Genomic DNA, 23,454 nt, shown 5'->3' with positions numbered 1-23,454 from the left:
CTGATTTAAGATCAATTTTCTGACACAGTTGTGATCTCCCCACAGTGTAGAAATCTTTCTATTCGTGTTAACAATTTTCTTCTTCATATGATTAGAATTGTTCCAGAAACATTTTACCAAAGGAAGAAAACCCCTTCATCAAAAGATAATCACCTTCAGGATGTTCTCAGAGAAGGCCAATGGGACATTTGGGAGATGGGCAGACTGAGCAGTCATGGTCAGAGCACTAGGAGAGTGGTTAGGGACCATCTGTAACTGTGGGTATGGTCGGACCACCACGGCTTCTTGTTTGTCATCCCTTGAGGGAAGAACTGTACTTGCAGTAAGTATGTCCCGTGATGGACCCTCCATTTCCCGTGAAGGCTCATCACCACCTTAAGAGAGAAAAAAAGCGGCCTTTTGTTGTTAATGTGTAAGAACATTATTGGTAGCATGTTGCAAACCGATTGCCATTATGATTTAGGAAGATTTACTATGGATATAGTCGCACAACGCACGACTGTCTCAGACACTCAATGCTCAACCACCACTCCATACAGTTGGGGAACTCAGAACCTCTATGATTGTGATTGATGGGGGCTGTCCCAGTGGCAATTTATCAGCTATCCTATAGACAGGTGATGAGAGGGTTTTCTCACAATTACAACTTAAAGAAACACTTCCAAGAAACTTTTTTCCTCCCTTAAATCTGTGTAAATGTAATATGGGCAGCTCAGTGGTTAGCACTGTAGCCTTGCTTCAAATCCCACCAAGGACAACATCGGCAATGTTCTCCCATGTTTGCGTGTGTTTCCTCCAGCTTCCTCCCATACTGATAGGGAATTTCTATTGTGAGTCCCAATGGGGACAGAGAAGATAATGTATGCAACGTGCTGCAGAATATGATAGCGCTATATAAGCATAATAAATAAATAATAAGGCAATAAAATACTTACCCATCACCATCTTCCTCAGTTTTCAGCCTCACCCCGACCCTCTTCTCACTCTTGTGACTCAAATTCCGACTCCCAGGATCACACTGGGGTTTATGTCGATTTTATAATGCAAGTCTATGGAGCATCTTAATGCAGATTTAAAGGCTTACATTAAAGGGAATGCGTCACCCCCCTGGGCGATATGAGACAGACCACTACAATGGGCATACAGGTTATAGAAAAGTAAATCTATAAACACAAGCGGGCGCATATATATATATATATATATATATATATATATATATATATATATATATACACACACACACACACATATATATAAACAGCGTGTGTGCGTATACACACATATATTTTCCTTCATGTATACATTTTATGGCTGAAAATATTCAGGATGGAGAACGGAAATGGGGACCAGACCTTCCGATATGTGCCGGGGGTCACTGGAGCTGTAGTCTCAGCGACTCCCCGACGCTTGCGCAATGCGAGGCTGCATCACACAAGTACGCAGCCAAACTGTGCTGGAGGGAAACAAAGCGCGCTCCAAGGGAGTGGCGCTTTGAGCATGCGTGGGAGGGGAGGCGGAGCAGGGCACATCACAGTGCCCTGTGAGGTGGAGAATATGCTAATTTACAACAGAGGCGGCGATTTAGCTGTATAATAAGCAGATAGGAGGGGTTTGCTTGGCATCCCAATGACGCCAAGCTTCTGCAAAACGGACTTCATTAAAGAAGATTTCTCTGCAATCAGACCTCTATTACGGGCCATACAGGTAAGTATAGATTTACTTTTCTATCACCAGTATGCCCATAGTAGTGGTCTGATAATACCCAGGGGGGGTGACAGATTCCCTTTAATAGCAACTTCCGGCTCATGCAAAGCCCAGTGTGAACCGGCGAATTGGAATTTCAGTCACCATGGAAGAAGGCGACGGTAAGTATTTTATTGCATTGTCACTATATGACATAGGCAATGACAGATTTATTGAATAAAAAATGGTCTTGACTTCTTTAAGTACAGTAGTTACACAAGCACATTCAAAAGAAAATTACCTGTCCCTGGTACATTCTGACCCATGGTTGTTCCACCACTTATAATCTGTGGGGAGGGAATGGGAACCCCTTGACGAGGGAACTGTTGTGAACTCATGTCCTCCTAAAAATAAAAATTCATTAGAATATAAGATGATGCGCAGAATGGAAAACACTCATAGAAGTAGAAGAGAACACAAAGCCGCTTATGTCCCTCATAAATATGTTCCCATCAGTATAAGCCATAATCTCTATGCACAATCATCGTGGAACACAACAGTATATAAATACAGAAAAAATATCTCCAATTAATATGAATACAATTCACTGTCAAATCCAATTGGAGTAATTATATATATATAACATATTGGAGTCCGATTAAATAATTTCCACAGCAACAATAGCTATTACTGATATACCGTCAAATATTGGATTTCACAGTGAACAACAGCAGAAGTCACTTATGGTACATACAGAACATGGAAAACTATTATTTGTCATTAAAGTCGGTGAATGAGGGCAGACTCTTTTACATTCAGAGGCTGAAAATACATGTAGATCCAATACTTTTTGTTCTAATCTGTTCTTTAATTTAAACCAGGGGAGGAGTCCTGAGGAGATAATTTGCATATTCCCACTGCATTTTCGGGTAAGTGAAGAGTCTCCGCGAGCTCAAAGAACACTGGATTTTGGCTGTTGGAGCTGAAAAGAGGACATCGGTAAACCAGGGGAGGAGTCCTGAGGAGATAATTTGCATATTCCCACTGCATTTTGGGGTAAGTGAAGAGTCACCACGAGCTCAAAGAACACTGGATTTTGGCTGTTGGAGCTGAAAAGAGGACATCGGTAAACCAGGGGAGGAGTCCTGAGGAGATAATTTGCATATTCCCACTGCATTTTGGGGTAAGTGAAGAGTCTCCGCGAGCTCAAAGAACACTGGATTTTGGCTGTTGGAGCTGAAAAGAGGACATCGGTAAACCAGGGGAGGAGTCCTGAGGAGATAATTTGCATATTCCCACTGCATTTTGGGGTAAGTGAAGAGTCTCCGCGAGCTCAAAGAACACTGGATTTTGGCTGTTGGAGCTGAAAAGAGGACATCGGTAAACCGCGCGCCTACTGGCGCGCGCGTTTTGAAGCTTTTTTTTAAGCTTTTTTCACTGTTTTCAGAACATTAACAATAAGAACATGGAAGAGTCCAGGAGCCATTTGGTGAGCTGCATATCCTGCTACATGTTCACAGACTTGCCAGTGGAAAAGCCAAACTTCACATGCCAGAAATGCAAGCTTGTGTCCCTGTTGGAGGAAAAGTTGCGAAATCTAGAAGAGAGGTTAACTACCTTGAAAATCATTAAGGAAGGTGAAGAGTTCTTAGACAGAGCAGAATTATCTCTTCATGATTCAGAAAGAGAAGAAATTCGAACTGCACCTGACGAAACAGAGGAATGGAAGCATGTGACCCACAGAAGCAGGAGGATCGAGAGGCAGTCAGCACCCATACTGCTCAGGAACCAGTACCAGGCTCTCACGCAGGAGAACCTTGAAGAAATACAGCAAGATAAGACTTTGCCAGCAATGAATAACCTTGTAAGCCCTCAGAATCCTCCTGGATGGAGAAAGAAGAATGTTGTGAAGAAAAAACGGAGAGTGGTGGTCATGGGGGATTCCCTGTTAAGAGGAACAGAGGCCGCTATCTGCAGACAAGACATAACCTCAAGAGAAATGTGCTGTCTTCCAGGAGCAAAAATTAAAGATGTGTCTGACAGGATATCAAGACTCTTCAGACCTACAGATCACTACCCATTCCTGCTAATACATGTGGGGACAAATGACACCGCAAGAAAGGACCTGGAAACCATCTGCAGTGACTTTGAAGACTTAGGCAAGAAAGTGAAAGAATTGGGAGCGCAGGTGGTCTTCTCATCCATCCTCCCAGTGGATGGCCATGGAACAATGAGGTGGAATAAGATTCTACAGGTGAACAACTGGCTACGTCGATGGTGCCGTCAACAAGGATTTGGATTTCTGGATCACGGAATGAATTACCTATACGATGGACTACTTGCTAGAGATGGGGTGCACCTTACGAAGACTGGAAAACATGTATTTGGAAGTCGCCTTGCTACACTCATCAGAAGAGCTTTAAACTAGAACAATGTGGGAAGGGAAGCAAAAGGCCAGAAAAAGCCATACAGCTGACAAATACTATTGAGATCTCTGCTACTGGAAGTGGAAAGGAAGAACAAAGACAAAACAATTTAAATAATAAAAATATGGGAGGAAGAGAAACCAATCACAAACTAAAATGTTTTTATACAAATGCACAAAGCATGGGCAACAAACAAGGAGAATTGGAACTACTAATGCAGGAAAAGGAATATGATGTCATTGGAATCACTGAAACTTGGTGGGACGATACACATGATTGGAATAAAAGGCTAAAAGGATACAACTTATTTGCAAGAAACAGACTTGATAAACGAGGAGGAGGTGTTGCATTGTATGTTAGAAAAGCGTATATCTGCACAGAGATGGAAGCTTCAGAGACTGGGAGTTCTGTGGAAACTGTTTGGGTAAGAATACAAGGAGAGAACAACGGAAAGGACACCATTGTAGGCATTTACTACAGGCCACCTGGGCAAGCTGAAGATATGGATGAACTCTTTATGTATCAAATGACCAAGTTCTCCAAAAAATATGACGTAGTGGTCATGGGAGATTTCAACTATCCAGACATTTGTTGGGAATCTCTCTCAAGTAAAACTAACAGGTCAAACAAATTCTTATCCTCTCTTGCTGACAACTTTATCTTCCAAAAGGTAGGGGAGAAAACAAGGGGATCTGCTACTTTGGATCTAATCCTTATAAACAGGGAGGAAATGGTTGAGGAGGTAAAGGTGGCTGGGACCCTAGGAGGCAGCGATCATGCTATTATAGAATTTTGGATAACTAGAGGAGGAAGACATGTGAAGACTCAAACTTCAAGGTTAGATTTTAGAAAGGCAGATTTTAAGAGACTCAGAAAGAGAATAGGAGGGATCCAATGGCTGGATGTCCTTAAGGACAAAAATGTCCAGGAAGGATGGGAAATTTTTAAAAATGAGATTCTCAAAGCACAATCGTTAACAATCCCGAAAAGTAGGAAGAATGGGAAGCATTTAAGGAAACCAGGATGGATGAACACAGAACTTAAACACATGCTAAAAAGAAAGAAAGAAATGTTTATTAAATGGAAAGAGGGAGGCATATCTAAAGAAGATTATAATGCAGTCTGCAGATCCTGCAGGGCACGTATCAGGTTAGCTAAAGCTGACAATGAATTAAGGCTTGCAAGAGATGTCAAAAGCAATAAAAAAGGATTTTGGGGGTATGTCAAAAGTAAAAGAAAAGTCAAAGATGCTATAGGATTTTTACAGGATGAAAATGGAGAAATGGTAAGAGAGGATGTTGAGAAGGCCGAACTTTTTAATTCCTATTTTGCATCTGTTTTCTCTCAGAAAGAAAATGTAACATCAACTGATCTTCACTGTCCTTTTAAAGGAATAGAGGAATCCAAGTTATCTGTAAACAGAAAGATTGTGAGGGAATATTTAGCTAACATAAATGAGTTCAAGTCACCAGGTCCAGATGAATTACACCCCAGAGTACTGAAGGAGATCGTAGAAGAAATTTTAGAACCACTCTCCATAATCTTTGAAAATTCTTGGAGAACAGGAGAAGTCCCAGAAGACTGGAGAAGAGCAAATGTTGTTCCTATCTTCAAAAAGGGGAAGAAGGTGGACCCAGGGAACTATAGGCCGGTGAGTCTGACTTCTATACCAGGAAAGATCTTTGAACAAATTATTAAACAACATGTATGTAAGTACATGGATAAGAATGAAGTGATTAACCAGAGTCAGCATGGGTTTGTAACTAACAAGTCATGTCAGACTAACTTAATTTCCTTCTATGACAGAATCACTGACTGGGTGGATCAGGGAAATGCTGTAGATATAGTATATCTTGACTTCAGCAAAGCATTTGACAAAGTATCTCACATCATCCTTATTGAAAAAAATGACCAAGTATGCAATGGACCAGGCAACTGTTAGGTGGATTCATAACTGGCTTAGTGATCGGACTCAAAGGGTGGTTGTAAATGGCTTCACATCCAGCTGGATGAATGTCTCAAGTGGGGTACCACAGGGCTCCGTCCTGGGACCTGTATTGTTCAACATCTTTATCAATGATTTAGATGAAGGAATTGAGGGTAAACTGATTAAATTTGCTGATGACACAAAGCTAGGAGGGATAGCTAATACTAGAGAAGAGAGAGAGAGGATTCAAAAAGACCTAAATAAACTGGAGCAGTGGGCAGCAACCAACAGAATGGTTTTTAACAGGGAAAAATGCAAAGTACTACATCTGGGCAATAAAAATGAAAAAAGCATATACAGAATGGGAGGAATAGAGCTAAGCAACAGTACATGTGAAAAAGACTTAGGTATACTAATAGATCATAGACTGAACATGAGTCAACAGTGTGATGCAGCAGCAAAAAAGGCAAATATAATTCTGGGATGTATTAACAGAAGCATACAGTCTAGATCACGTGAAGTCATTATCGGTCTTTACTCCTCTTTGGTCAGACCTCATCTGGAATACTGTGTACAGTTTTGGGCACCACATTTTAAAAAAGACATAGACAAACTGGAGCAAGTTCAGAGAAGAGCGACCAGAATGGTGACTGGTCTGCAAACCATGTCCTATGAGGAACGGTTGCAGGATTTGGGAATGTTTAGCTTGCAAAAAAGAAGACTGAGAGGAGACTTAATAGCTGTCTACAAATATGTCAAGGGCTGTCACATTGTAGAAGGATCATCTTTATTCTCATTTGCACAAGGAAAGACTAGAAGCAATAGGATGAAACTAAATGGGAGGAGACACAGATTAGATATTAGAAAAAACTTTTTGACAGTTAGGGTGATTAATGAGTGGAACAGGCTGCCACGAGAGGTGGTGAGTTCCCCTTCAATGGACGTCTTCAAACAGAGGCTGGACAGACATCTGTCTGAGATGATCTAGTGAATCCTGCTTTGAGCAGGGGGTTGGACCAGATGACCCAGGAGGTCCCTTCCAACTCTACCATTCTATGATTCTATGATTCTTTATGAGCCCCTCCCAACATAGGACGTTCCAGTACATCCTTCTTAAAGTGCGGTTGCAGGGAGCGGGTTCAGGAGCAGAGCCTGCTCAATACAAGGCAGGTGTTAACTGTCATACAGCCAGCACTTGATAACAATGATCACTAACAGTGATCAGAGCTATACGCTATCTAACTGCCAAAATGCCACAGTCAGTCACTGAAAGCGGCACTTAGGCTGTGTGCCCACGATGCGTTTTTTCAAGCGTTTCCGCAGCGGCAACTTCGCTGCAGAAAAGCTTAAAAAACGCTTGGTAGAAGGTCTGCCATGTTCCCCAATGATAATCCGCATGTGCTGTGCACATGCTGCAGAAATTTCCCCTGCGGATTATCATTGCGTAAAAAAACACAGAACTACCAATTATTTTGCAGAAGCGCGGCGTTTTCGCCGCCATTGACTTGCATTGGAACGCATGAATTATGCATCACTGCATCTGTACATGCGGATTCCATGCGTTTCAATGTGCGGATGGTACCCGGGTGTGGAGGACAGGAGACTCTCCTCTGGACCCGGGTACCATAGAACCTGTAAAAAAAAAAAAAGAATAAAATAAAAAATAAATATTATACTTACCTTCTGATGGCCAGCGGTGTGCTTGTCTTGGCTTGCCGGCAGATCGCGGTGGACTGAAGGACCTGAGCTGACGTCATTTAGTCATGTGACGGAAGGTCCTTCAGTGTAGTGTACCGCGAGCTGCCGGCAAGCCAGGACGGATCGAATAAAGACTCCGGGGGCCATCAGAAGGTAAGTATAGATTTATTTTTTTCATTTTTTGCCATTCTTTACAGTCACACTATATAAATCCATGCCGTTTGCATGGATTTATATAGTGTGACCAAGTTGTCAAGCACTTTCCAAGTGATGCTAAAATCGCTTGGAAAGCGCGTGTCAACCCGCATGCGGAAATGCATGTGAAGAACGCTTCACATCCGCATGTCCCTGGCAGGAAAAACGCATGTGCAATCCGCATGTACAATCCACATGCGTTTTTTCTGCCAGGGAGATGCAGAAACGCTCAGGAAAAATCCAGAGCATTTCTGCATCGTGGGCACATAGCCTTAAAGGGCTTGCTCGGTGAAAAAAAGGTTATCATCTACCTAACTACAGGATAGGTGATAACATTGATCTGTTGGAGACCAAATATTGATAGTGGAGCCGTGGCCTAAAGCTGGCCATACACGTACAGTACGTTAAGCAAAGAGAGCTTATTTGGCAGTCACCTCTCCTTCCCAGACTCCCCTATACACATGAGCATTTGGCTAGGCAGAAGATTTATGTATTTTCAAAGATAAGATCGGAGAAAGACATTGTCAAACACCATTTTATCTCCTGAACAGCAAAGGTATCCAGCTCTAAAATTCAAAATGCTCCACATCATCAGGGCCGAGACCAGCGATATCGGCACGTCTGGTTGACTTCATTCTAATCTAATATGGATGAAGGAATTAGGGGGTTATCCCCTTTCAGACAATACTGGTCCACAGGACCAGTTTGTCATAAAAACAAACCATTGCTTACTCACCATCCACAGGTCCAGTGCCAAATCTTCACGGCTGCTCACAATACCGGATATTGGTTGCAGGGCTAATGTCACTTCAACAACCAATAACGGAGCTTAGTATCTTTGCCGTGTAGACAAATGCTCGCTCAGGGCCACCAGTAACAGGAGAGAAACCATACAGTGAAGATTTGCATCTCCTCTGTTTATAAGAACCACCACTAGCTTTATTTAGGTCCATAGGACGGATGGTCGCACATGGTATCTATGTAAAAAAGACACTATAAAGCAAGTGCTACACTAGGCTTCTAGCTGTGCAACATCTGTAATATGACAAGGGCAGGTAAATTCAGCTAAAAATGGTGTACAAATACCAATGAGAGTACTGCCACTTGAACGAGGGTGGGAAGATAAATCTGATGACAAGCTAGGCAACTTCCAGTGACAACACAACCAGCAGAACTGGTTGCTCCTAGGCTACAACTCTAGCTTTTAGCTGCCCTCATGGATAGGATAGCAGACAACGAGCTACCTACATGATAAGAAATCCATAATAAGGCAGACACAAGCTATAGAGTCACAGGGTCTATAGAAGGGACATGGAACATACATTTATTTTGAGGACCACACTCTCAAATTGAACCAATCCTACAATCCACAAAAACTAAAAGGACTATATCCATCCGAGACCCTTGTAGTGTAGAGTAGGTTGGGGTCCAGGAAATGGAAGCAGCACCTATGGGGAGATTAGATCCCTTTCTTTCCTGTTTGCAGAAAATTATAGACAAGCATGTTGAAGGTAAAGGTTATAAAACAATCTCCAAGCAGCTTAATGTTCCTGTGACTACAGTTGCACATATTAGTCAGAAATTTAAGATCCATGGGACTGTAGCCTACCTCCCTGGGTGTGGCCGCAGGAGGAAAACTGATGACAAATCAAAGAGACGGATAATACGAATGGTAACAGAAGAGTCCAGGATAACTTCTAAAGAGATTAAAGGTGAACTTCAAACTCAAGTAACATTAGTGTCAGATCGCACCATCCGTCATTGTTTGATCCAAAGTTGACTTAATGGGAGACGACCAAGGAGAACACCATTGTTGAAAAAACAAAATTCATAAAAAAAAGCCAGACTGGAATTTGCCAAACTACATGTTGACAAGCCACAAAGCTTCTGGGAGAATGTCCTATGGACAGATGAGACAAAAATGGAAGGTTTTGGCAAGGCACATCAGCTCTATGTTCACAGATGGAAAAATGAAGCACATCAAGAAAAGAACACTGTCCCTACTGTGAAACATGGAGGAGGCTCTGTTATATTCTGGGGCTGTTTGATGCATCTGGCACAAGGTGTCTTGAATCTGTGCAGGGTACAATGAAATCTCAAGACTATCAAGGGATTCTAGAGAGAAATGTGCTGCCCAGTGTCAGAAAGCTTGGTCTCAGTCGCAGGTCACGGGTCTTGCAACAGTATAATGACCCAAAACACACAGCTAAAAACACCCAAGAATGTCTAAGAGGAAAACATTGGACTATTCTGAAGTGGCCTTCTATGAGCCCTGACCTAAATCCTATTGAGCATCTTTGGAAAGAGCTGAAACATGGCGTCTGGAAAAGGCAACCTTCAAACACGAGACAACTGGAGCAGTTTGCTCATGAGGAGTGGGCCAAAATACCTGTCGAGAGGTGCAGAAGTCTCATTGACAGATACAGGAATCGTTTGATTGCAGTGATTGCCTCAAAAGGTTCAACAAAATATTAAGTTAAGAGTACCATCATTTCTGTCCAGGCCTATTTCATGAGTTTAATTTTTTTTAAAATTCTGTGGAAGCAGGGTTAAAAAGCAATGACTGACTTTCATTTGTTCATTTTCATAGATTTTTAATTTATTATTACTTTTGTCAAATTTAAGTTATTTCTGTGACCACTGTGGGTTTTTCTTTCATTAAACAAGGGGTACCAACAATTTTGATACGTGTGTATTTAAAGGGAACCTGGCAGCAGATCCATGATGCCTGAACAGGGGGCAGCATAAATCAGATACCGGCTGTTATTGTAGCCGAATATATTTTACTCTGAAGCATTGTTGCGACATTTTAGAGAAAACAATTTTAAACAGCGGCCAGGGACTAAGGCTAGGTTTACACATGTTGGGTTTTTCAGCTGCGTCTAGCAGTACCAGCAAAGTCTATGAGAAACCAGAATTCTCTGTTCACACATCTTGTTTGTTTTTTTGCTGTGTATTTTTTGCCTTGGTTGGGGTTTTGGAAAATAAAGAAGGTCACTTCTTTCAGCGTTTTTGATGGCAAAATAGAATGGCGTCCTTTTTTCACAGAAGTTTATGTACATGCATAAATAGAGACAGGAGGACAGAGAAAAAAACGCATAAAAAAATCCCCCAGCAAAACCAGCGTAGAAGTGACCCAGATCGTCGTGGGACACTGGATTATGTCATCACAGTGGACAGGTGAGGGATATGGTTGTTTTTTTACAGGAGACGAGGTCATCGGGATTAGGCGTTAAGTGAGTATACAGCGGGTTTTAATTGAATCAGGATCTTACTTTCCCACACATAAGCAGACGGATGTCCCTTAGAGAGGTTTTCACATTGGTAGGTCCTGACATCGAGAAACACCTTATCGCGGCTGTCAGGTACACATGAATTGGCCAATTTATGCGCTAAGATTTCTCATTTATTTCTATATTCTACAGCAGTAATGCTATTCATATTTCATATTTACACGCGCTAAAATTTTTCAAATATTTTCCATTTATTTGTATTTTCTACAGCAGTAATGCTATTCATATTTCATACTTCATATTCACATACTCAGCGTTACAGAGTGCTACTTTGCTTTTTCATTGTATATGGAGGTAGCTCCTCTTAGTAAGCACCTGTTCACACCTATTTCTTATAGTGGAAGTGCCGTCAGTTTCTTTGTTAACGTATACAAGTCTGTCCTCTACAATAATCACATCATTGATTGCTGTAGAAGTGACCCAGATCATGTCATCACGGCGGACAGGTGAGGGATATGGTTGTTTTTTTATTTTTGGTTTCTTACAGGAGACGAGGTCATAGGGATTAGGCGTTAGGTGAGTATACAGCGTTTTTTAATTCTTAAATAAATGGTTAAAACCCATGTTAAATTTTATTTAAAATAAAATACTTTATTCTGAGGCTAAAAGACAGATTTGGCGAATCTTATGGATGTGCCAGTTCTGGGGCCGCTGAGCGCTGAGATTATTAGCCTTGGAGGAGGCCAGGATCCATGGCCCCTTCCCTGGCTATTAATATCAGCTCACAGCTGTCTGCCTAGCCTTTGCTGGTTAGATTTTATAGGGGGACCCTACATCAATTTTTTTTTCTGGGGTCCCCCTGCAATCTAGCCAGTAAAGGCTACTCAAACAGTAGGGCTGTTATTAATAGTCAGGGAACATTTTTGGCTAATGACTAATATAAGCCCCAAGTGGTTGACTTTCCCTATGTTGGTTATGAAAATAACATGGGAGCCCACGCCATGTGCCCACAACCCGGATGTAGCAGCGCTTTGGAAGCAACATATATTTGCAGTGTCCAAAATGCTGCGTTCTATTGAACGCAGGTAAGTCTGTATGTGTTCACTGAAACATGCGGATTTACCGCATTCAAATGGTCAAATTTCTGTTGCGGAGACTAGATACTCCGCAAGTGAATTTCACATGCTGCGGTCCTGAAAGACGCACAACATGTCAGTGTCCACAGGTGATCCGCAGCCTCAGATGCATGTATAGTGGACATGGGATTTCTACAAATCCCATCCACTATGCTGTAACATCTGGCTGCTGAGGGTTTGATGCTGCATAAATATGCAGCTTCAAACACGCAGCATTTCCTGATCATGGGCATGTACCCAAACTCACCCGCAGCATGTCAATTTCTGAAGCAGATTTTGACCGATTGAAATGTCATTACATGCTGTGGATCTGCATGTACTGAGAAAACAAGTGAGGCATTAGGACACAGTGTTTTGGACGCAGTGAAAATATGCTGCATCCAAAGCGCTGCTAGTTGCTGATCATGGGAACATCTTGGCTAACCAAACAACTGTGAGCTGTTATTAACAGCCAAAGAACAGAAATAAAATGAATGGGAATTAGGGTTAATGGGATTAGGTGTCGCTGACACCAAGCCCTTTGTTTAGTCATGAAGAGGTGTCAACCAGACACCCTCATTACTAAATCAGTAAATAAAGAGTTAAATAAACACACAGAGAGTAAAACACTTTATTTGAAATACGACAGACACATTCTTTAAACATTTAAATTAGCAAATATACTCACCCCCAGGTCCGAAGTTAATTTAAAGGTTAGAGCGATGTCCCACGTTTCTTTTTTCAAATATCTTTATTTAGCTCCAAAAAGCATTCATTGCTATACAAAATTACACCAAAAAAGCACGTTTTTGCTGCCAAGAGATGCAGAAACCTTGCAGAAATTTCTGCAATCAAATCCTGAACGTGCACACATAGCCTTAACCCCTATGCATACCGTGTGTACTTGTACATCACAGCCAGGGTGTGCGTGTATGAAGCAGGCTCAAGAGCTTTGTCCGCTCCAACAGGGCAGATGCAAGCTGTAATATGTATCCGGCATCTGACCGTAACAGCAGCAATCGGCACTAGACACTATTGCTGCTATTTTACTTTTTAAATTCCACTGTCAAAGGCATTTAAATAGTGCACTCAATGGTGCATGTGCTTACCGGCGCAACAAAGCTCACGGCAACAGGGTCATCATTGGTTTGCCATTGCAGCTGGGAACATGCTGAAGGCCCCGGTTGCCGCCATCTTGGTTCTTCTCTGAAGCTGAGCTGTATGCCAAGCCTCAAAAGAAACCACAATTTATTATTTACTGTCATATTGCAGTATATGCTGTAAGTGATCAAATGAATGATCTCAGATTAAGGCTGTGTGCCCACGATGCGTTTTTTTTAAGAGTTTCCGCAGCGGCAAAAACGCTGCAGAAACGCTTAAAAAATGCATGTTAGAAGGCCTGCCATGGTCCCCAATAATAACCCGCATGTGCTGTGCACATGCTGCGGAAATTTCCGCTGCGGATTATCATTGTGGGAAAAAAAGCAGCACTACCAAATATTTTGCGGAAGTGCTGCGTTTTCGCCGCCATTGACTTGCAATGGAACGCATGGATTACGCATCACTGCATCTGTAGATGCGCATTCCACGCGTTTCAATGTGCGGATGGTACCCGAGTGTGGAGGACCGGAGACTCTCCTTCGGACCCGGGTACCATAGGACCTGTGAAAAAAAGAACAAAATAAAAAATAAATGTTATATTTACCTTCTGACGGCCCCCGCTGCGCTCGTCCTCCCTTGCCGGCAGATCGCGGTGGACTGAAAGACCTGCACTGACGTCATAGTCATGTGACGGCAGGTCCTTCAGTGCAGTGTACCGCGATCTGCTGACAAGGGAGAATGGAGCGAAGCAAGACTGCGGGGGCCATCAGAAGGTAAGTATAGATTAATTTTTTTATTTTTAACCATTCTTTTACGGTCACACTATATAAATCCATGCTGTTTGCATGGATTTATATAGTGTAACTAAGTTGACAAGCACTTTCCAAGTGATGCTAAAATCACTTGGAAAGCGCTTGTCAACCTGCATGGGGAAATGCATGTGAAGAACGCTTCACATCCGCTTGTCCCTGGCAGGAAAAACGCATGTACAATCCGCATGCGTTTTTTCTGCCAGGGAGATGCAGAAACGCTCAGGAAAAATCCGGAGCATTTCTGCATCCTGGGCACATAGCCTAAATGAAAATTATGCAAAACATGGTGAGCACCCCCAAAAAAATAAAAAAAATTAAAAGCCATTTTTGTGAGGGGTTTTGTACCAAATTGGTATTAATGAAATCTACAAGTCCTCACACAGCTCCTTCACTGAAAACAACTAAAATAGCTAAGGGTCTCAGAGAACTTTGGGCAAACATTTTTTTTTCCAAATTTCAGAATTTTTGCTCACTAAAATATAACAAAGACTGTACAAACTTGGTGTCGACGTAATCTTATTAACCTGAAGGATCATGTTGCCAGGTCATTTTTACTGAACCATGATCTCCTAAAAAAACAAAACTGGAAAAACAAGAGCAGAATTGCAGTTTTTTTTCCAATTTCAATACATGACACAGTAACATGAAAGATGCCATTCAAAACTAGCACTCATCAGACAAAAAAACAAGCCCTCAAAAGGCTGTAGTGACAGGTAAAAACAAAACGTTAAGGCTTTTGGAAGAAGTGGAAAAAAGTACAACAATGCAAAAATGAAAAAAAACGTCTGGTCCCAAAGGAGTTAGGCACATTTACAACATCGCATCCACCACTTTATGATCAACCCACGATAGATAAGTTTAAAATAAATATAATGTTTTCCTTTGCTTGTATCCTGTCTCTGGGAGCACCAGTAGGTTTTGACAAATGTAAAAAGAGACTCCAAGAACCTAGTATTGCCCAACATCTCATCAATAGTGGTGAGCAAGTAAGTTCTGTTAACCCTTTCGGCGAGCATACTCGGGTGCTCGCTGAGTATCTTTAGCGTGCTCGGGTGTTATGTTTGAGTCACTGTGTGTGCATGATTTGAGACTGTTTGAAAGCTTTAATACATGTGAGGAATGCCTAAGAAACAGGCATTCCTCACATGTATTAAAGCTGTCAAACAGCCGCAAATCATGCACACAGCGCGACTCAAACATAACACCCGAGCACGCTAAAGATACTCAGCGAGCACCCGAGCATGTTCGCTCATGACCCTTGTGATTTGGCATCACTGGAGAATACTGTATGTGTGGTGAAAAATAAAATCCTACACTACCGAATGAGCGGCATTTACAAACCACATGTGAAATCCTTCACCCACAGTACCACAGCGCCTGAGTGAACCTACCTTTAAAGGACATAACCCCTGAAGGCCAACGCATTCATGTCTGTGCAAATTAATCGCCAGTCCCCTAAATAGTTGACAAGTGTAGGTATGTGCACACGTTTAGTATTTGCAGATTTTTTTTGCTGTAAAAAACAGTGTTTTCAGGAAAAATGCTGCATAAAATGCATGTGCTTTTGATGATTTTTCTTTTATTCCCCATTCATTTGAATGGGTGAAAATGTTGCTAAAACACTGAAAGAATTGACATGCTGCGGTTTTGAAAAATTTCTTTAAGGCTAGGTTCCCACAATGAGTTTTTGACTCTGCGTATTTTCAAATGCAAGTAACCTATTTTACTAAATGGGTGCAGAAAATCTGCAACATCAAAAACTCACCAAAAGAGGATTGTGGGAACGAAGCCTAAGGCTGTGTGCACACTTTGCAGCTTTAGTGCGTTTTTGTCTCGTTTTTTTTCTGGGCGGATTTGTGACAAGACCTGAAGCAAAACCTGATGCCAGCCAAGTGAATGAGAAACCTAAAGAGTCAGGCACACGCTTCTGAGTAATTTACTTGCATGGTGCAGGAAAAAATATGGCATGCATGCCCTCATCATCTCCCGCCTGGACTACTGCAACACCCTCCTCTGTGACCTGCCTGCTAACTCTCTCGCACCTCTCCAGACCATTCTTAACTCTGCTACCCAACTAATTCATCTCTCTCCTTGTTAATCCTCCGCAAATCCCTTCACTGGCTCCCATTTCCCCACTGTATCCAATTCAAACTACTAACAATGGCCTACAAGCCATCCATAACCTGTCTCCTCCATACATCTCTGAACTAATCTCCCGCTACATTCTCTCACGTATTCTCCGATCCTGCCACAACCTCCTTCTCTCTTCCACACTTATTCGTTCCTCACCCAATCGCCTCCAAGACTTCTATCGAATATCCCCCATCCTCTGGAATTCTGTGCCCCAACATTTCCGACTAGCCACCACATTCGGATGCTTCAGAGGGAACTGGAAAACCCATCTCTTCAAGAAAGCTTACAACCCGCAATGACCACGCTGCCTCCTCAATTCCACTGGAGATGCTGTCTCTCCAACACTGGACCTGCGCAATCCCCCAACCTACTGTCTCCTTCCCCGTTCCTGTAGAATGTAAGCCCTCGAGGGCAGGGTCCTCTTCCCCCTGTACCAGTCTATCATTGTTAGTTTGTTTACTGTAAGTGATATCTGTATTTGGTATGTAACCCCTCCTCGTGTACAGCACCATGGAATCAATGGGGCTATATAAATAAGAATGTAAATTCTTTGTGCATTTTTGAAAAAACCACGGCAAAAACGCAACGTATTTGAGGCTGCGTTTTCCTGCCAAGACGCAGAAACGTTGCAGAAATTTCCGCAATCAAATACTCAATGTGTGCACATACCCTTAGGTCACGGCTATCAGTATTTTTTCACAGGAGTGAGAGCCAAAACCAGGAGTGGGTGATAATGCAGGATTTGTGCACTAGTTTCTATTATATCTTTTCTCTGATTGTTCCTTACGTTGTTTTGGCTCCTACTCCTGAGAAAAAAATACTGACCGAATACTGATAGTGGGGCCACGCGTGGCCTTAAGGTTTAAATCTGCAAGGAAACAAGCTCCATGTGCATGAGACTTGAGAAATTTTATTCATATTGCTGGTACTGTAAAACACTGTTTTTCCGATAGAAACTTTTGTTTTTAAAGAGTTTCTGGAGCAGAACCGCTCCAATGTCGTCCTAAAAAAACTATTAGAAATCTGTCTACTAATTTCTATGTTCTATGAGAAATCCATGTCGCAGTAATTAGGGGGTTTTGAACATTTTTCAAAAACTGCTAGTTGAAAAAAAAAATTAGCGCATATCACCTTTTTTTAAAGCAGATCCTGATTAAATATGATCCAATCTAGGCCCTGCAGGTCAAAAAATACTTCAGAAAAAAAAAACCTCTTCCAAAAGTCTTTAAAACAGCAGATGAGGACCGATGGGAGCGAGCAGGCGCCCACCGCAGATGAGGACCGATGGGAGCGAGCAGGCGCCCACCGCAGATGAGGACCGATGGGAGCGAGCAGGCGCCCACCGCAGATGAGGACCGATGGGAGCGAGCAGGCGCCCACAGCAGATGAGGACCGATGGGAGCGAGCAGGCGCCCACAGCAGATGAGGACCGATGGGAGCGAGCACCCGCCCACAGCAGATGAGGACCGATGGGAGCGAGCACCCGCCCACAGCAGATGAGGACCGATGGGAGCGAGCACCCGCCCACAGCAGATGAGGACCGATGGGAGCGAGCACCCGCCCACAGCAGATGAGGACCGATGGGAGCGAGCACCCGCCCACAGCAGATGAGGACCGATGGGAGCGAGCACCCGCCCACAGCAGATGAGGACCGATGGGAGCGAGCACCCGCCCACAGCAGATGAGGACCGATGGGAGCGAGCACCCGCCCACAGCAGATGAGGACCGATGGGAGCGAGCACCCGCCCACAGCAGATGAGGACCGATGGGAGCGAGCACCCGCCCACAGCAGATGAGGACCGATGGGAGCGAGCACCCGCCCACAGCAGATGAGGACCGATGGGAGCGAGCACCCGCCCACAGCAGATGAGGACCGATGGGAGCGAGCACCCGCCCACAGCAGATGAGGACCGATGGGAGCGAGCACCCACCCACAGCAGATGAGGACCGATGGGAGCGAGCACCCACCCACAGCAGATGAGGACCGATGGGAGCGAGCACCCACCCACAGCAGATGAGGACCGATGGGAGCGAGCACCCACAGCAGATGAGGACCGATGGGGGCACGCACCCACAGCAGATGAGGACCGATGGGGGCACGCACCCACAGCAGATGAGGACCGATGGGGGCACGCACCCACAGCAGATGAGGACCGATGGGGGCACGCACCCACAGCAGATGAGGACCGATGGGGGCACGCACCCACAGCAGATGAGGACCGATGGGGGCACGCACCCACAGCAGATGAGGACCGAAGGGAGCGAGCACCCACAGCAGATGAGGACCGATGGGAGAGAGCACCCACAGCAGATGAGGACCGATGGGAGCGAGCACCCACAGCAGATGAGGACCGATGGGAGCGAGCACCCACAGCAGATGAGGACCGATGGGAGCGAGCACCCACAGCAGATGAGGACCGATGGGAGAAAGCACCCACAGCAGATGAGGACCGATGGGAGCGAGCACCCACAGCAGATGAGGACCGATGGGAGAAAGCACCCACAGCAGATGAGGACCGATGGGAGCGAGCACCCACAGTAGATGAGGACCGATGGGAGCGAGCACCCACAGCAGATGAGGACCGATGGGAGAAAGCACCCACAGCAGATGAGGACCGATGGGAGAAAGCACCCACAGCAGATGAGGACCGATGGGAGCGAGCACCCACAGCAGATGAGGACCGATGGGAGAAAGCACCCACAGCAGATGAGGACCGATGGGAGCGAGCACCCACAGCAGATGAGGACCGATGGGAGCGAGCACCCACAGCAGATGAGGACCGATGGGAGAAAGCACCCACAGCAGATGAGGACCGATGGGAGAAAGCACCCACAGCAGATGAGGACCGATGGGAGAAAGCACCCACAGCAGATGAGGACCGATGGGAGCGAGCACCCACAGCAGATGAGGACCGATGGGAGAAAGCACCCACAGCAGATGAGGACCGATGGGAGCGAGCACCCACAGCAGATGAGGACCGATGGGAGCGAGCACCCACAGTAGATGAGGACCAATGGGAGCGAGCACCCACAGCAGATGAGGACCGATGGGAGCGAGCACCCACAGCAGATGAGGACCGATGGGAGAAAGCACCCACAGCAGATGAGGACCGATGGGAGCGAGCACCCACAGCAGATGAGGACCGATGGGAGAAAGCACCCACAGCAGATGAGGACCGATGGGAGCGAGCACCCACAGCAGATGAGGACCGATGGGAGCGAGCACCCACAGCAGATGAGGACCTGCCGTCTGCACAGCTATTGTACCCAACTGACTAATCTGTGCAACAGTTTTAAAAAGTGTGCCACCCCGGTCGGTGAGGAGCGCGGCACACCGGAGCAGTCCTGCCGCAGCCACCGCTACACATACGAGGTGTCAGGTCACTTCACAGAAACAACAGTGTAACAAACATACCTGCGGGCACAGCCCAGAGCGCCGCACTCCTCCGTCACCGCCTCCGCCACAGAGGAGACAACGATTTCACGGCCAAGTACACACGGCTCCGTTCTCTCAGTTACTCTTTCGGTTTCCGGTTCCGGTCTCGGGCTCTCTCTCCCCACAGTCTGACTGAACCGCGCTCCGCCACCAATCACGTGACAAACGACGCCCCGCCCACCAACCAGCTAAACAAGAAGACGGCGGCGTCCAGGATCTCCGCACATGACGTCACTGCTGTTTGCTTTGTTTTTTTTTTAACTAACTTTATCATCACATAAAACACGTAGTATAATACACGCCCTGGAGTAAAGCCCTGCTGCTGGCGCAATACTGGGCAGTGTGGCTGCTGCGGGGCGTCTGGGAGCAGGTGCAGACAGCCGGGACAGACTGCTGGTGGGCGCTGGTATTACACCATTCTGAGGGGTAGGAAAGTATCCGGACAGCTCTGCACCGAGACCTGTGTGCACTAGATTACAACAACTGTGTAAATAAAGTTTATTGAAAAGTACACTACTGTAGGGTGCAGATCACATGGCCGCTGAGGAGGGTGAGATCAGCAGAGAGGATGTACTGAATGGGCCCCTCCATAGTAGCTGACAGGCGCAGCTCTTTTAGTTTCAGTTCTCCCTCCTCACCAGATTGTCAGGAAACCCCCCCCCACCCCCAATACCTTCCTGACTCTTGATGCTTTGTGGAACCTGATATCAGTTCTGCAGAGACTCAGGAGAGCAGATACAACTGCGCTGGCTTCTCAGACACATTGTTCCTGAACACATCACACTATATAAGGTTGGTATTTTATTTTTTTTTCGGGCACTTTCACATTGCATTGTGTCCCCGTCAGGGCATACGTCCTAAAATTCCTCCCAAAACAGGGTCCGGACTTATGCTGTGAGGGGGCCATAGACCAATGGTGTGTGGCAGCAGCCTACATCTGAGTCTCCCGAAAAAAAGTGTTCGCTCTGCCGTCACCATTACGGTCTATGGCACCCCTCACCGCATACTTCCGGAACCCGTTTTGCGGGGAATTTTAGGACGTATGCCCCGACTGGGACACAGAACGCAATGTGAAAGCACCCTTAGTCATCACAATTGTTAATTTAGCTTGTTTTATGAATGGATAGTGCAAAGTTTGGGGATATTTCATAGAAATAAGTAAGGATTTCTTACAAATGAAAGTGTGCTTCTCAGGCACATTGTTCCCTAACACATATTCTCTCTTTTGCTTCAGATTATCTGCTGAAATGGAGAGGAAAATGTATGATTTATCAAAACCCCTTCATGTTGATGAAGTGAAGATGCTGTTAGATGATGATGTAGACCCAACACTGCATGAGGATTTAGGAGAAGAAAGTGACATTGATTCTCACGATGAGGTGGAAGTATGTGAAATTGATTCCGAAACAGAGCAAGATGGTGAGAGTGATGAGGATGAAGAAGATATAGAAACATACTATATGGGAAGAGATAACAAAACCAAATGGAGCAATAAGCCACCCATGCAAACTAAACATAGGGAACCTCAAAACATTCTCACTCCCCTTCCTGCAGTTAAAGGAACAGCAAGGAATGCTAAAACTGCAGCTGAATGCTGGAATAGTTTATTCACAGATGACATTCTGGACTCTATTGTCACATACACAAATCAATATATAGACGTTATAAAGGACAAGTTTGTCTGTAACAGAATCATCAAGCCCACCGATGAAATAGAACTGAGGGCTTTTTTTGGATTGTTATACCTTGCAGGAGCTTATAGAGCAAATCGCCAATGTTTGGAGGAACTTTGGGGTATAGATGGTGATGGAATAGAAAAATTTGGCCTTGTTATGTGTTTAAAAAGATTCAAGATTCTAATTCGTTGCCTTCGGTTTGACGACAGAACTACCCGACCCCAACGTAAAACATATGACCGGCTTGCTCCGATTCGCGATTTATTCCAAAAATTTGTTGAAAACTGTAAGAAAAGCTATTGCCCTGGGGAGAATGTCACTATTGACGAAATGCTCCCTGGTTTTCGTGGTAAATGTGCATTTCGTCAATACATTCCATCAAAGCCTAGCAAATACGGAATTAAAATTTATGCCCTTGTTGATGCCAGGAAGACCTACACATACAACCTTGAAATTTATGCAGGAAAACAGCCAGAAGGTCCTTACTGTGTCAGCAACAAACCCAGTGATGTTGTGAAAAGAATGGCTGAGCCCTTATTTGGATCGGGTCGCAATATAACAGCTGACAATCGGTTTTCAAATTGTGATCTGATTGATTATCTGAAAATGCAGAAGCTTTCATATGTAGGTACTGTAAGAAAAAATAAAAAAGAATTGCCGCCACAGTTTGTAAATGTAAAAGGGAGAAAACAGTACAGCAGTATATTTGCATTCAATAATGGAAAGGTTTTGGTTTCCTATGTACCGCGCGAAAAGAAAAATGTAATTCTTGTCTCAACGCTTCATGATGATCATGCTATCGATTCTGGGTCTGAAGAACAAAAAAACCCGGAAATAATTACATTTTATAATGCAACCAAAGGGGGTGTTGATACAGCTGATCAGATGTGCTCAACTTTCAGCGTCAGCAGAAACTCCAAGCGCTGGCCAATGGTCATATTTTTCACAATGTTGAATTTGGGTGGTATAAATTCACAAGTGATTTACCTTGAAAACCAGCTTGAACCACTCCGTAGAAGAGCCTATCTGAAAAAATTGGCCCATGAACTAGTGCTTGGAGAGCTACGAAGGAGAAGTATGAAAACTATCGGTATCCCCTCTCGCCTTCAAGTTCAGCTCAAAAGATTCCGCCCAGAAGATGATAGTGAAAATTCACGACCTGCACCACCTCCCAAAAGAAGGCGATGCACCACCTGCACTATGGAAAGCGGACACAGCAGGCTTTCTAATTATGAATGTCACAAATGTCATAATGCAATCTGCCTGACACATGCAAAAATGATGTGTAATTCTTGCTCTTTGCTCTGCAAATCAGTTTTTTCTGGTGAACCTTTAGCATCTAATTCTGAATGAATATGTGTCTAATACTATTTTAGGTACCTTTTAAAATTAAGCTTTTTCCCCTAAATTTACTTTTTAATTATAGCTCCCAGTGTTCAACGCATAACTATTTGGCGGGAGTTGTGAAATGTGTGTACTTTTAGAGTTATTTTTAAGATAAGTAAATTGTTTTGTTTTTTTCACCTGATTATGTGTACTCTCCTTTATTACACCCCTATGAGGGTCACTGATCACTTTTAGAGCACTGAACTTGAGAAAATTAGATATTATAGGCATTTTTCTAGCCTGCGCCTGACAGACGCATTGTACCATAACTTGTTAGTGAAGGCATTGTTCCTGACGGAGGATTAAAGGGGTTGTCCGGCCTTGCGCTACAAGTCTGCAGTCTCTCTATGTGACTTGTGAATCCTCACAGCATGTGCACTGTGTGCTATCAGGACTCTCTGGGATTGGACGGTCATGTGACCACAAATATGTGATTTGCATACTTCCAGCCACATTCAGACTAGACGTATCTGGCCTCGCTCAATACACTTAGGCTATGTTCACACATGTTGGGTTTTTCAGCGTTTTTTGCTGCAGATTTTTATGCAAATTTTCAGCTGCGTTTTGCAGTACCAGCAAAGTCTATGAGAAACCAGAATTCTCTGTTCACACATCTTGTTTTGTTTTTTTTGC

The 23,454-nt window shown here is 44.2% G+C and overlaps 1 protein-coding gene across 5 annotated transcripts in view; it reads right to left on the bottom strand.

Moving 5' to 3' along the window:
- SAP130 (Sin3A associated protein 130) overlaps nt 1–20,040 on the bottom strand; it is a 44,379-nt gene extending 24,339 nt beyond the window's left edge. For 2 of the 5 annotated variants that reach the window (XM_073674588.1, XM_073674591.1), the window contains exons 1-3: nt 19,739–20,039; nt 1,985–2,087; nt 154–374 (exon numbers count right to left, since the gene is read on the bottom strand). In XM_073674588.1, coding sequence (XP_073530689.1) covers nt 154–374; nt 1,985–2,081 — 318 coding nt within the window. In that variant the 5' untranslated portion in view covers nt 2,082–2,087; nt 19,739–20,039. Of the gene's footprint in view, nt 1–153; nt 375–1,984; nt 2,088–19,738 lie in introns of all 5 variants that reach the window. The other 3 variants (XM_073674592.1, XM_073674589.1, XM_073674593.1) reach the window with 3 other exon arrangements.
- Nucleotides 20,041–23,454: the final 3,414 nt, after the last annotated feature.

The sequence above is a fragment of the Phyllobates terribilis genome, unplaced genomic scaffold (genome assembly GCF_046119375.1).
Source record: "Phyllobates terribilis strain yellow unplaced genomic scaffold, ASM4611937v1 Scaffold_3__8_contigs__length_932513732, whole genome shotgun sequence".
In the NCBI taxonomy this organism is placed as follows: domain Eukaryota; kingdom Metazoa; phylum Chordata; class Amphibia; order Anura; family Dendrobatidae; genus Phyllobates; species Phyllobates terribilis.
Note: the sequence above shows the minus strand (reverse complement) of the source record. Positions and strands in the feature narration are given on the sequence as shown.